The sequence below is a fragment of the Lissotriton vulgaris genome, chromosome 6 (genome assembly GCF_964263255.1).
Source record: "Lissotriton vulgaris chromosome 6, aLisVul1.2, whole genome shotgun sequence".
In the NCBI taxonomy this organism is placed as follows: domain Eukaryota; kingdom Metazoa; phylum Chordata; class Amphibia; order Caudata; family Salamandridae; genus Lissotriton; species Lissotriton vulgaris.
The window spans coordinates 1,461,724,021-1,461,736,736 of record NC_141694.1 but is presented as its reverse complement, the minus strand read 5'-3'; the positions used below and the strand labels follow the sequence as shown (position 1 = coordinate 1,461,736,736).

The window sequence follows — 12,716 nt, the reverse complement described above, 5'->3', positions numbered from 1 at the left end:
TCAAAGAAACTAAATGTCACCAACATCTTAAGGAAGACGATCTTGCGTGTCAAGCGCCCCCGTGCTGGCAGCTGAGCTCAGCCTCTGTGACATCTCGGTGACATCACGGACACAAGGTGATCTGTGCACATGGCCCAGACCGGCGAGCAGCGAGTTGTGCCGGTTTAACTGCAAGACCCCCTGAATGGAAAGTACATCACGCAGTAAGAACGCTGGAAGGGGTCATAAGGAGCCTGTTTAAGAGCTTTTCGTCTGACATAACAGCACTGACTGATTAAATGATGTTTTTCACGCATGACTCCAAACCTACCAAAGTTGAAATGCTGACTCTCTGACAGTGAAATGACTTTCCTTTGGTGTAATTGCTCCCCTGGGACCAGCCTGGGGCAGCACATCCTCTGTCGCACCTGACAATGACGCACACCTATCCTTCGAGTCAACTTTCGTCCATTTTTCCACTATAATCTTTGAGCCTGTTTCCGACGCCGCTCCCGCCTGCCACTGTCGCACTGCTGCGCAGAGAAAGGGTTCCTCGAGACCTTCAATGCTGTATCAGAGTCAACTGAGGGTAAAATGCTGCGGCTCCGCTTGGACTTTCCGTTGAAATGTACTGAGCAGGCGTATCATTTCTACAGATAGCAGGAAATCAACCATTAGTTTAAAATGCATGTGGCGCCCTCCGAACACGGGTTACCACCAGAAAGCTGAACCCAGGAGCTGCCGAGAAATACAAAGCCCCCCGTGCTCATCCCCCGTCAGCTCTGCACTGGGCTGTGTGACCGAGCAGCCGTCTGCAGCCGGCGCTGGCCACGCCCCCTCTCCTCCCCCTCCTCAGCGCCAGCGAGTGGTTGCAGCCCAGGAGCCATTGTGTGCCGCGCGACCTGTTATGGCCACCACTACTTCCGGGTTCCAGCATTCTGCTCCCGAGGATCCTCCTCCGCCGCTGCCGCCGCCGCCGCGCACTTGGAGCAGCAGACTGGGGAGCAGGAGCGCGCGCACACTGAGCCGCGCTGGGCACGCCGCCGTATAGCGCTCAGAGCTCGAGCAGAGCAGGGATCCTCCAGGGCACGAGCGCCTCTCGCTAGCCTCGCGCAGACTGACCCAGGAGCAGCGCCTGCACTTCAGCCCGCACCCAGCCGCCGAGTGCGGGTCCGGCTCCCGCAGGATCCGCGCCCACCCCGCCGTGACAGCCGCTGATTGACAGCCATGAGACCAGCACGCTGACTTTGAGAGGGGGGCCCGGCACGTCTTTTAAGACAATTTTAAAGATTTCTTTTTTTTTACTGTTTTATCGCAGTCGAGGCAATTCCCTTTTTTACTCATTTCTCCTGCATTTGGAAACTGAAGTGGAGTTTTCATGCTTTGCTCTGATCTCCACAGAAACTGAAGATCCGGTTCCTCTACTCCTTTGGAGACTTTAAAGGATTTCTTTTTTACTTTGACGCCTTTATTTATTTTTGTGGAGTTTAGTTGCGCTGTGTTTTCCTTTCCACCCTGGCACCGGAGGGATATACTAAAATTTGAAGAAGAAGGGGGACAGCCGGCCAGGCCGATGGCGCAAAGGGTACGTGTTTTTATTAATCTGTGTCTGCACACCACTACTGTTTACTGTCAAAGAGACTTGGACAAAAGTTCGGCACGTTATTGCCTCTTAAAGTAGCATATCTCTGGACTATATTCCAGCATCAAAAGTATCCTAAATTAATACAAACACATTGCGGGCGTCTAAAATCTCAATGACCACTGTCAAATCTAAGGGGTAGGTAGTTTCACTTACAGACTGTGCAATTCAGTATATGAGCAGTGTAGTTAAATGGGGTAATTAAATTAGTAAAATCACACCTATGCAAACAATATGACTTTTATCTCACGATCGCGAAGTAAGGTTGCCCTCATTACAGGTCCATAGAAATGTAGTCACCTCCAGCCATGCAAATTAGTTATATCTCAAGTCGTGCTGTATCTACCAATGTTATTGTTAATATATTCCAATGAAAATTACAGTTTCTGCGAAAACACCTTTGCAGATGCTCCTATTGCATATTAAAAAAGATACAAATTGTGACTTTTCATGCCTGTCACTTCTTCAAGTGCGTGTCCGCACTTATACATATACGTTAATGGCTCGGAAAACAGACGTAAAGTAGGAAGTTGTGAAAACATATGTCAGCTCCCAAGTTGCAGCCCGTGTACCCGGGCTGCAGAAGCATGTGCACATTTACAAGTTAAGGCAAAGAAGGCTGGCCCAGCCTCGTTTACACCTTGGCTCTAATAGTGTCAACTCGTGTGTATTGAGGGAGAGACAGGTTTCTAGCATTGGCCCCAAAGTGGCTTGAAGCTGCAGGGCAGTGCAACGTGAAAGGGCTACTCATGAAAGCACGTGAAAGTGTAGGGCATGGTGCAAGTAAGTGCACACCACACCTCGGTAACTTGTGCTTCTAAGGTGGGTTCTTGCGAGCCGTGCCTCAGTACACCCTAGCTTCTTGTCAATGAAAATATATACGCAAGAAAATGTGTAATGCATTGTGATTGCACTTTTGAAAAAGAGATTCTGCAAAGCCTAACCTGCTCCTTTTAAGGATGCGCTAACTTGTTCCCTCGAAATTGCTTTCACTTTCTCAGCTCTTTTCAAAACACCACAGGATACTGCTTTCAGAAATGCACACCTTGGTGTCACATACACAACATTTAAAACTGTATCTTTATATTTTATTGGAAAGTGCAGTAGGGTGCTGGTAGCATAAAGGCACGACCTTGCATAATCTGCACGTACTTGTAGCCTTTCACTTTTAAAGTTATATGAAAATACCAGACGAGGCTGCAATTACAAAGGCACTACTACCTGGAATAATCTGCACACTTCTTGGAATTACATTAGGATGCTGCTATTACACAGACACACCTTTGCGTCATCTCCACATCCTCGAAGCCTTTTCACTTTTTAAAGTTATTTGGAAGTGCTGTAGGGGGGTGCCCTTTCAAAGACAAATTTGCATCATGTGCACTTTCCTTAAAGCCTTTCACTTTTTTAGATATATTTGAAATATCGTAGGATGCTGCGATTACATAGACACACATTTGCACCAACTGCACATTATTTAAGACGTTCCATTTTTTTACACTATTTGGAAATACCGTAGGATGCTACTGTTCCATGGACCCACCTTTTATTATTTGCCTTTCACTTATTTGGAAGTACAGTAGAATGCTCCTATTTCATAGACACAACTTTGCATCATCTACACATTTTTAAGACAGTCACCTTTTAAAGTTATTTTAAATATACCTCACGATGTTGCAATCAAAAAGGCAGCACATGGTTTAATACACTCACTAAAACTTTCATTTTTAAGTTATTTGGGAGTACCGTAGGGTGCCCTTATTTCAAAGACAAAACTTTTCATCATGTGCACAAAGCCTTTCACTCTTAAAGTTTTGTGAAATACTTCTGGACGTTGTAATCCCCATCTGGTGAAATCTGCACGTTCTTTAAAACCTTACAGTTAAAACAATTATTTGCGAGTACAGTATGCTGCTATTGCAATATTAGAAGACTGCTCTTACATCATGGACACTCTTTGTATCATATGCAGAATCTTTGAAGTCCTTCACCTTTTTCGAGTCATTTAAAATATGAGATAATGCCGCGGTTACAAAGGGACCATTTGGTATTATGTTGTGTTGCGTGGAACTTCTCCATGAGTTTCACCACACATTGTGAAAAGTGAAAACTGTGAAAATCAGAGTCACCTACTACCCTCAGACAACTTGCCTTGTTCTTGTGTTTGCATGATATATCTATATCTATATATAAATACACACACACACACACACACATATATATATATAAAAATATGACTTATATAATGTATATATATATATATATATATATATATATATATATATATATATATATATATATATATATATATATATATATATATATATATATACATTATATAAGTCATATTTTTCTCCCAGAATGTAAGGGGGGCTTCGTTACTTGTCTTAGACGCAGACCAAGAAAGAAACTTGTATTAATAAATAAAACAAGTGTTTCTAACTGGAGACGACTAAGATGAAATGGTGCAACTGCAAGAGTAAATAAGTAGTGGGACAGGGACTTGCGTTTAGTGCGAGGTATTATAGGATTGCGAGAGATTAACAGTTGAAAAATTAGCCTGTTTAAAGGATAACGCCTCTCTGCTCCACACAGAAAGATGGGGTGTATGGTTTGAGAGTATATGGGGACGGAATTGCATTGGAGAATGATGCATAATAGTAGGGTTGTGTAAGAAGACCAAAAAGGGAGTTGGCTCTCAAATACCAGAGTAAAAAAGAATGTGGATATATATATATATATATATATATATATATATATATATATATATATATATATATATATATATATATATATATATATATACACACATATTCACGAATGTCCTTACCTCCTTAGTTGTCTAACATTAAAAGAGAGCGATTTTAGGACATCAATGTTAAAAAAAATTGGGAAGTTTCACTACGAAGGAGGGCCGATATGCCTCCAAAAAGACATAGATGGATGGATAGATAGATAGATAGATAGATAGATAGATAGATAGATAGATAGATAGATAGATAGATAGATAGATAGATAGATAGATATACTTTCAAGTTTTTGAGAGAGGGCTTTTAGGAGAGGAATATTAAATAGTTGGGAATTATAATAAGTGTACGGTTATGCCTTAAAAGAGAAAAATATAGTTGCATATTTCATGCATATATATATATACACAAAGCCAAAACGTTGTCTTTATTTGCCCATAATTGATAAAGAATTTTATTTTAGGGAAATCTGAAAAAGTTTGGAATTAACATTGAAATGGAAATCGCAGCCCCTAAAAGAAACCGAGTTGGGCTGCATAATGTGTGCATTTAAACAGCCCGAGGGCTATCCCTAATTGACTTGCATTTGATAGAGAGCGATTTTTACAACAGGGGTGTAATAAAGTTGAAAAATAGCTCCACAAATAGGGACGCATCTTCAAAACAAGAGAGCAGCGCTGCACATTTGATGGGGCAGAATAGGGATTCAAAGAACTCTCTAAAAAGAAGGAATTGGGGTGCAGTTTTGACATTTTACGGAGTGTGTTGGGTCCTGCGGGATGTGTGAACAGAGTGCTTTCTCGGTGTGACTTTGTCCTCTGCAGGCTCTCTCTGACCCCCTTTTTTTTCTCCTGTTTGCCCTGCAGTACGACGAGCTGCCCCACTACGGGGGGATGGACGGAGTGGGCCTCCCCAGCACCATGTACGGGGACCCCCACGCGGCCCGATCCATGCAGCCCGTGCACCACTTGAACCACGGCCCTCCGCTGCACTCCCATCAATACCCGCACACGGGCCACACCAACGCCATGCCCCCCAGCATGGGCTCCTCCGTCAACGACGCCCTCAAGCGGGACAAGGACTCCATCTACGGGTAGGTGCCGTGGGCCCACCGCCCTGAGGACAACACAACGTGGAATCAGAGAAACAACGCCCACAAAACACATACTGTGTGCATGTAACAACCGCAGGCGCATTGTGAAGCCACTCATTCTGTGCAGGGAGTCCCAAACAGTGTCTTCTTAGTGTTGAGATGTTTTGGGGTGATTCCAGCCTGATAGGTCTGTCTGAGACACAACAGAGCGCGCTGGGTGTCTCTGATGCACCGGTTCAGTGAGTTTTATTTACAATAAATACATTTGGTGCTCTGTCACCTGATCCCTTCCTGTGCACTTCCAGCTAATGGCGAGATTGTGAGATTCACAGATGTCCAAGATTCTCTATGTAGATTCTCACGCTTCCAGGGTCCCCTTCCTTCCATGTGCGGCTGAGGTGTTCTGGAGATGGCCTCTCATCTATCTAGCTGTCCTGCAGTCTCGTCATGCCGTTTCAGTACTATATCATTAAGTGCAACACACATATCACAACTTAGAGAGCGTGTTGTTTTAAACTGGAGCACTGCTGTAACAGCCCTGTCTGTGAGTGCAGTACTGTCCGCTCTCTCGTGTGGACTTCCTGCGAGACTGTTTTAAGACATGTAATTGTGTTTCGTCACTAAAATGGACAAACTCACTCCTTAATAAAGTAATGTGAACCACGGAGACGCAGTGCCCTTATAACGAGTGAGTCTCTGACAATAAATATGTGCTGGGCTCCCTGACTGTTAATACCAAGGTGTGGGTTTGTTAAAGTTTCCAAAGCACTGGGGCCTCCAAAGAAGTGGGGGCGCTTTGTGTACATGTGGGACACCTCCATTATATTCCTGAAGTAGACTTGTACTGCTCTTTTTGTTTATAAGTGTGTTACATTGGCTATTATATCAAGTTCACTCACTTCTTGCCGTCTTACGCCGTTATTACGCTGTCGGTGCATCGCCGTAATTTCGCTATAGTTGTGGGGCCTTTTCGCGAGATCTAAGTGTTTGTGTCGCTGACCGAACTCGTGACAAAGTGAAGTGTGAATGTGCTTTGCACATAAGTGGACTCTGCGATCTGGGGACAACTTTCCCGGCTGACCTTGTGAGTTGCAGCGATAGATGGTCACGAAGGCAGATGGCAACAAGTATTCTGTTGCATCAGTTTCGTAACTTTAAATTCTCCGCGCCTTCAAAATTGCTTTCATCGCCGTGGCCCCCTTTCTTGAACTGGTCAGAGACTCGTGCGTTCTGACATCTGATTTGGAATACATATATATATATATATATATATATATATATATATATATATATATATATATATATATATATATATATATATATATATATATATATATATATATATATATTCGTTTATATCTTAGGGCTGGGCTGCATAATAGAAGCATTCACCAAAAATAAACTCACATGGGATTTTACGCTCGAAATAAATAACACAGTTAACAGACATTACAAAATTTGGCATTTTTCTGCTTTGAAAAGGGGACTCAAATTATTCTTTTAGTTAAAGTTTAGTTTTTCACATTGATCTAAATATGTAAAGGCCTTTCTGTTATGTTCAATAATTTGTATGCTTCAAAACTATTCCAAATTGGGTTTTGTGTACCATTCCTCGACTGACTGAGCGCCCAGACAATAGAGACAACAATATTAATTATTGACTGACCTGGGGTTGCGTCGACAGCGTTTTTACTGCCAGTCCATAATGGACGGTGATCTTATGTACTCTCTGAAATCATAATATCCACCTCGTTTCTGTGGTTTACGAGAGTTGACACGTCCAATGGCGTGTGTTCACACACGGTGAAATTGGCGACGTGTGCTCCTCGCTGGTCTGCTGTGAATCCCGGGGGGGGGCTCCAGATATGTGCGGCCCAGAGAGTGAGCCCTCGGTGCGAGAGGGATTCTGTCGAGGGTGCTGCCGGTCCCGAGAGGGAACCCCCGGGCTGGAAGGGTTATTTCCAGACTGATGTTGGTTCAGAGTGTGAACCATGAAGGGGGGGGGGGGGGTGTATCCACAGTGCTGGGGGTAAAATGTGTTGAATCCTGGGTGACAGGGGCTTCTGTCTACATTGTGAAACATTGGGGTAGAGTTGGGGTTTCTGTCCACACTGCTGCTGGTCAATAGTGTGAATCATATTGGATGGGGGGGGGGGGGGGGGGTCTGTCTAGGGTGCTGCGTGCCAATAGTGTGAACCCTGGAGGACAGAGGCTTTCTGTCCACATTGGTCGAGTCCACAGTGTCAATCCTGGAAAGCACAGGGGGTTTCTGTCCACAGTGCTGTGGGTCAACAGAAATGTATCCCGAGAAGGGTGTGAAGGGGGGGAGGGTCTGCCCAGAGTGCTGGGGGTCGATAGTGTGAATCATGCAGAGAGTTTCTGCCCAGTTCTGCGAGTCTATAGAATGGACCCTGGAGACGAAGGGGGTTTGCCACAGTGAGCTGGCGGTCCATAGTTTGAATCCTGGCGAACAAGTGTGTTTGAGTCCACAAAGTTGTGGGGTCGATAGAGTGAATCCGGAGGGGGGTGGGGGCGGTCGTGTTTGTCTGTGTGTTGGGGTGGGGGGGGGTCCACACTGCTGCATGCCCATAGTGTGAATGCTGGAGGAGTTACGTTTTTTTTCTTTTACCCACTATGCTGCAGGTTAATAGTGCGAACCCAAGGGCTGCAGGGGGCTTCCGTCCACGGTGCTGCGTGTTTACGGTGTGAATCCTGGGGGCGCGAGGGTAGGGGGGCTGTCCACAGTGCAGCGGATCCAACCCTCGTGCAAGAGAAGTCTGCCCAGTGTTGCTGCTCGGCCTAGCGCTCACTCATGCACCCCTTGTGTTTTCTTGCAGGCACCCCCTCTTCCCACTGCTAGCACTGATCTTTGAAAAATGTGAATTAGCGACGTGTACCCCCCGGGAGCCCGGAGTTGCGGGCGGGGACGTCTGCTCCTCGGAGTCTTTCAACGAGGACATCGCGGTGTTCGCCAAGCAGGTCAGCAAGAACACGTGACAGCAAAAGAACGCCACTCCGAGACACAAAAAATGCCATTTTATATCGGCAACTAATCCTCTTATGCCCATACTGAGCTGTAAAATATTCATGTTATTCAGATTACAAATGCTGCTAATTTACGGCCCGCGCTGATGAGATGGGCGCCTCTTTCATAGCTGTAACTGCGAAAGTTAGGGTTTAGTGTCCGCCAGATTACAGATGCTCTTTAGAGTGTACGCTTGGCGCCTAGACAGTCTACAGTAAGCAGTGGCACTCGAAAGTCATAAACCGTCATCAAGCCTGTTTTTTTTCTGTACTCGTGTTTAATTCATTCTGCTTTTATTGGTCTAGATCCGAGCAGAAAAGCCCCTCTTTTCTTCAAATCCAGAGCTGGATAACTTGGTAAGAACTGGCATGCCTAGTGTGACTTTTTTGTGCAAGTGCTTGAACCGAGTGTGTGCGTGTTTAAGTTTGTGGGTGACGTCTCAGGATCATATGTCATATAAACGTAAAGTGCACACACACACACACACACACACACCCACACATATATATATATATGTATATAAGTGGACATTTCTGGACTTTCGCTATTGGCACTTTCTTCTACTACTTGAGAAGTAAACCGCCTTCACTTAAGTTTTACTTTTGAATTGTGTAAAAAAAAGTTGATGTTACAAGCGTATTTTTCTTCAATTGTCATTTTGAGTCCTTAGTAAAATGCACTATTCAAATTGAATAATTGGAGTGCATATTTACTTTGATGGGCATATGTGATAAGTGCACCTTCCCCCATGCAAAATGTATTTTACGTTCTCCCAGAAATGCCCCGATCGGGAACAACTGCGAATAAGTTGAGAGTGTGACTGGAATGTAAGAGGCTTGCTAACAATGGCTGGTGCGAAAACGCGAAATCTATACAGGCTGGTGTTATTCATGTTGCCTTTTGTGTGTTTTCCTCCCCTTCCTCAGATGATCCAAGCCATACAAGTATTACGGTTTCATCTGCTGGAGTTAGAAAAGGTAATGCTCCCTCTCACGCTGAAATATTGCTGCATGCCAGGCTTTTTATGCATTTGCATACACGTCTTTCTCTGCTGCTCCCATGTAATTAGTGTCAAGCCGAATCTCGGCGCCCATTGCTCTTCGCAGTTTAATTACAGTCCCGTCCATTAAAAGCGGCCTCACAAGCGCCCGGGCCCCGCGCCCCCTTCGGCTTCTCGCTGCGATTCTATAAACAGTTGCAATCCCGCCTCCACCGCCGGACTTTGGGGGGTTTCGACCAATAAATCATGCGCCAGGGGGGTGTTTTTCAGAGGGGCCATGTTTACGAGTGAAGGCATTCCTTTTAGCATTTTTTGTTTGCTTTTATTGAGATGAAACCCCATTAAAAAAGAAGTTATATTAGCAGGTCAGGCTCAGGGCAGGCATTGTCCGGGAAGGGATTTTGGGGTGGGGGGGAGGCAAAAACCACGGCAGGCCTATCGGCCTCTGGGTGTGGGGCAACGGCAAGCAGCACGGTGAGGCGCGAGGCGCTAAAACCCCCGGCCTTGTTCTCAAATTTTGCCATAAAATCTGCTAGCTGTGTGAATGCTAAGCAGCCAGAAATTGCTAGGACGCCTAGCCTGACAACCGACCCGTCTGTCAACAAGAAAGCAGGGATGCATTTTATAGACGCGAAAGCGTTTCTGCGATGCACAAAAATGAGACCGATTTTCACATACTCTAATTTTCTTACAAGTGTAAAAAAAAAAACAATAAGCGAGGAATAAACACCAATTGGTTTATAGGATTCCCTTTGACATCCTAATAAAAAGCCAGTGTCTTGTTCTAAAAGTGTGTTCATCTTCTCTTTTTGAAATACCAATGATCTTGAAGGAAGGGTGGTGGGTGTCCAAGACAGAACCAGTCCTAGTTTGGCGTTTACATTATCGGGGAGTATTTGTATTACTTTGCCAAAAAGTGAAAGTTCACATGTTGCAGGATGTTCCAAACACAGATTTACTTTAAAGACACTACCCACATGTGAGCAATGTTTTCACTCTAGAAAAACAATACATAGAGGGGACAGAAATATATGTTTACAGCACGGTCACCCCCCCCCCCCCCCCCACCCCCCAAAAAAACACACACAATACAGGTTTTACGTGCTGTGCATACAGCTTGTTTTTTATGCTGCCCTTGGGTGCGGCATGGAGATAGCTGCACGGTGACATAATCTGCTGCCACCACACCGTTTCCCTTTATTGTCACACCCCTGAACATCTCCCACCCCTAGAGTATCACATGTAGCGCCTGCGATTAGTCAGTTTCACCCTAAAACCAACATGTCACTGTCAGTTTCCTGGGATATCTCTATCTCCACCAGAAGGCACGTTATTCCCGAGTCTGGGCGGTCCTGGGGGGTCTCTGGGGCTATGTTCTCGGTCACTAAAGGGGTGTGTGATGTGTATAGGGGGGGCGTTGCGCCTGCCACTTGCCAGCCTCTCTCCAGCCCGAGGGCTTCCCTTGCTCATCGCCCATCTGCCTCTGTCCACAGGTGCACGAGCTGTGCGACAACTTCTGCCACCGGTACATCAGCTGCTTGAAGGGGAAGATGCCCATCGACCTGGTGATCGACGACCGCGAGGGCGGCTCCAAGTCGGACAGCGAGGACATGGGCCGCTCGGCGAACCTCACAGACCAGGTAGGAAGAGCCGCGCTGCCCCGGCGCCTTTGTGTGATCTGCATCTTATTAGGCCTCTGGTGGACATTTCCTGGTGTTGGCGGAAAGGGAAAAGTGCACCTATGATTGCTTCTATAGGCCTTCAAAGTGCAAAGTGTGAACTTGGGCCGGCGCTGCCTGCCGTGCTGCCGTGATCTTGGATTTTTAAGAGTGTGTTGTGGTTGTGCTATCTCGGGTGGGTGACTGTGTACCCCAAAGCAAGGGGACAGGGTCCCAGATTGTTAGCCAGGTCCTTTTATGTTGCTGCTTAGCACCGTTTGTTTTAGTCGGCACCGCTCTCTACACCCACCGACCAAGGTCTGTCTGTGTCAGAGGTCCCACGTCCGTGACCCTGTGTAGGGGTGGGTGTCCTGAATAGGCCTGGTGCGTTTCTTAAGCTGCCCTTCCGCTCGCTGTGGTTACTGTTGCCACCAGTTAGATGTGTCTGTCCGCCGAGGGCCTGTTTGCTGGCACTGGGGATGGGGGGGGGGGGGTGGTTGTGAGGGGTGGAAAGGCCACGGGTGAATGGCCTGCCAAGTTCCTTCCATTCTGATTCATTCCTGCTTGTCCTGGTTCTGAAACCCCATAGGTGCCTAAGTTGGCAGCAGCTGCTGCTCAGGTTCCCGCATGCAGGTTAGGAAAAACTGGTCTCGGATAGATGTTCTGGGTATTTTCGTATTGCCTGCGCCCCCCGCCCTTGGTGTGGTCGCTGGTGCCCCCTCGCAGGTGTCTCTGCCCAGGAGGTCCCCTAGCCCCTGGTCTATGACGCGAGACCACGGCCCGGATAGGCGGCCCGGATCCTTTGATATTGTCTCTCCAAGGTTGTGGATGTGCCCCGGAAGCAGTCCCCGTGCTACGAGGGCAGCGGCCCTCTGACTCGGATAGGTGGTCTGGGGCCTGCAGAACGAGGCTCCTTGGAGCAGGCAGCGCCAGTCCCTCACCCGCCCGTCCGCACGCTTCATTAGCTCCCCTTGTCAGTTTTCCTTGGCCGATCGCTTTTAGACCTCAGTGAACATTGCTTTGTTCAGAAGCTGGCGGCTGCCAGCGCGCCCATTTTATTTCCTCTCTCCGGGTCCACAGTAGAGCAAGGCACGGCTTTCAGAAATAAAGAAAAAAACGAGCATAGAAAGTCGCTGCTGCCCCTCTTCCCGCCCGCTTTCTAGAATTTGGGAGACTGTGTACAAATCTGATCATAATTCCCAAATCATTGGGCCAGTGAGTAGTGTGTCTATTCCAGGAAAAAGCTCATGTCGTTGATAAAAAATCTGTAATTATTGCCTACATTTTTTTTTTTAAAAAGGGGGACGGGGGTCTGCTGCTAACGAGTGCAACAAACCACCACGTTCAGATACTGTTTTTGTAGTTGAGCGATTGCAGGGATTCCAGCTATTTTGGGGGCTTTGCAACTGGGGGAGATCACGTCTAGGGGGCGGGCTCTGCGTCGCCTCCTAATGATTCTACGAGTCCTCGGCCCCTCCAGTTTCCGAAGCTAGCCTCAGTGATTGATCACGTATCTGATGGGGCTTGACGCTCTGTAAACATGTCCAGGGCGCCCTTCTCCTAGGCCACGTT

At 46.6% G+C, this 12,716-nt stretch overlaps 1 protein-coding gene across 2 annotated transcripts in view; it reads left to right on the top strand.

Annotated features, from left to right (window-relative positions):
- Positions 1-389: 389 nt before the first annotated feature.
- The window catches only part of MEIS1 (Meis homeobox 1), a 162,194-nt gene continuing 149,867 nt past the window's right edge, over positions 390-12,716 (top strand). Inside the window, exons 1-6 of one of the 2 annotated variants that reach the window (XM_086927589.1) lie at positions 390-1,564; positions 5,235-5,461; positions 8,299-8,440; positions 8,792-8,842; positions 9,413-9,463; positions 10,980-11,126. In XM_086927589.1, coding sequence (XP_086783715.1) covers positions 1,553-1,564; positions 5,235-5,461; positions 8,299-8,440; positions 8,792-8,842; positions 9,413-9,463; positions 10,980-11,126 — 630 coding nt within the window. In that variant the 5' untranslated portion in view covers positions 390-1,552. The remainder of the gene's footprint in view (positions 1,565-5,234; positions 5,462-8,298; positions 8,441-8,791; positions 8,843-9,412; positions 9,464-10,979; positions 11,127-12,716) is intronic. The other variant, XM_086927588.1, reaches the window with a different exon arrangement.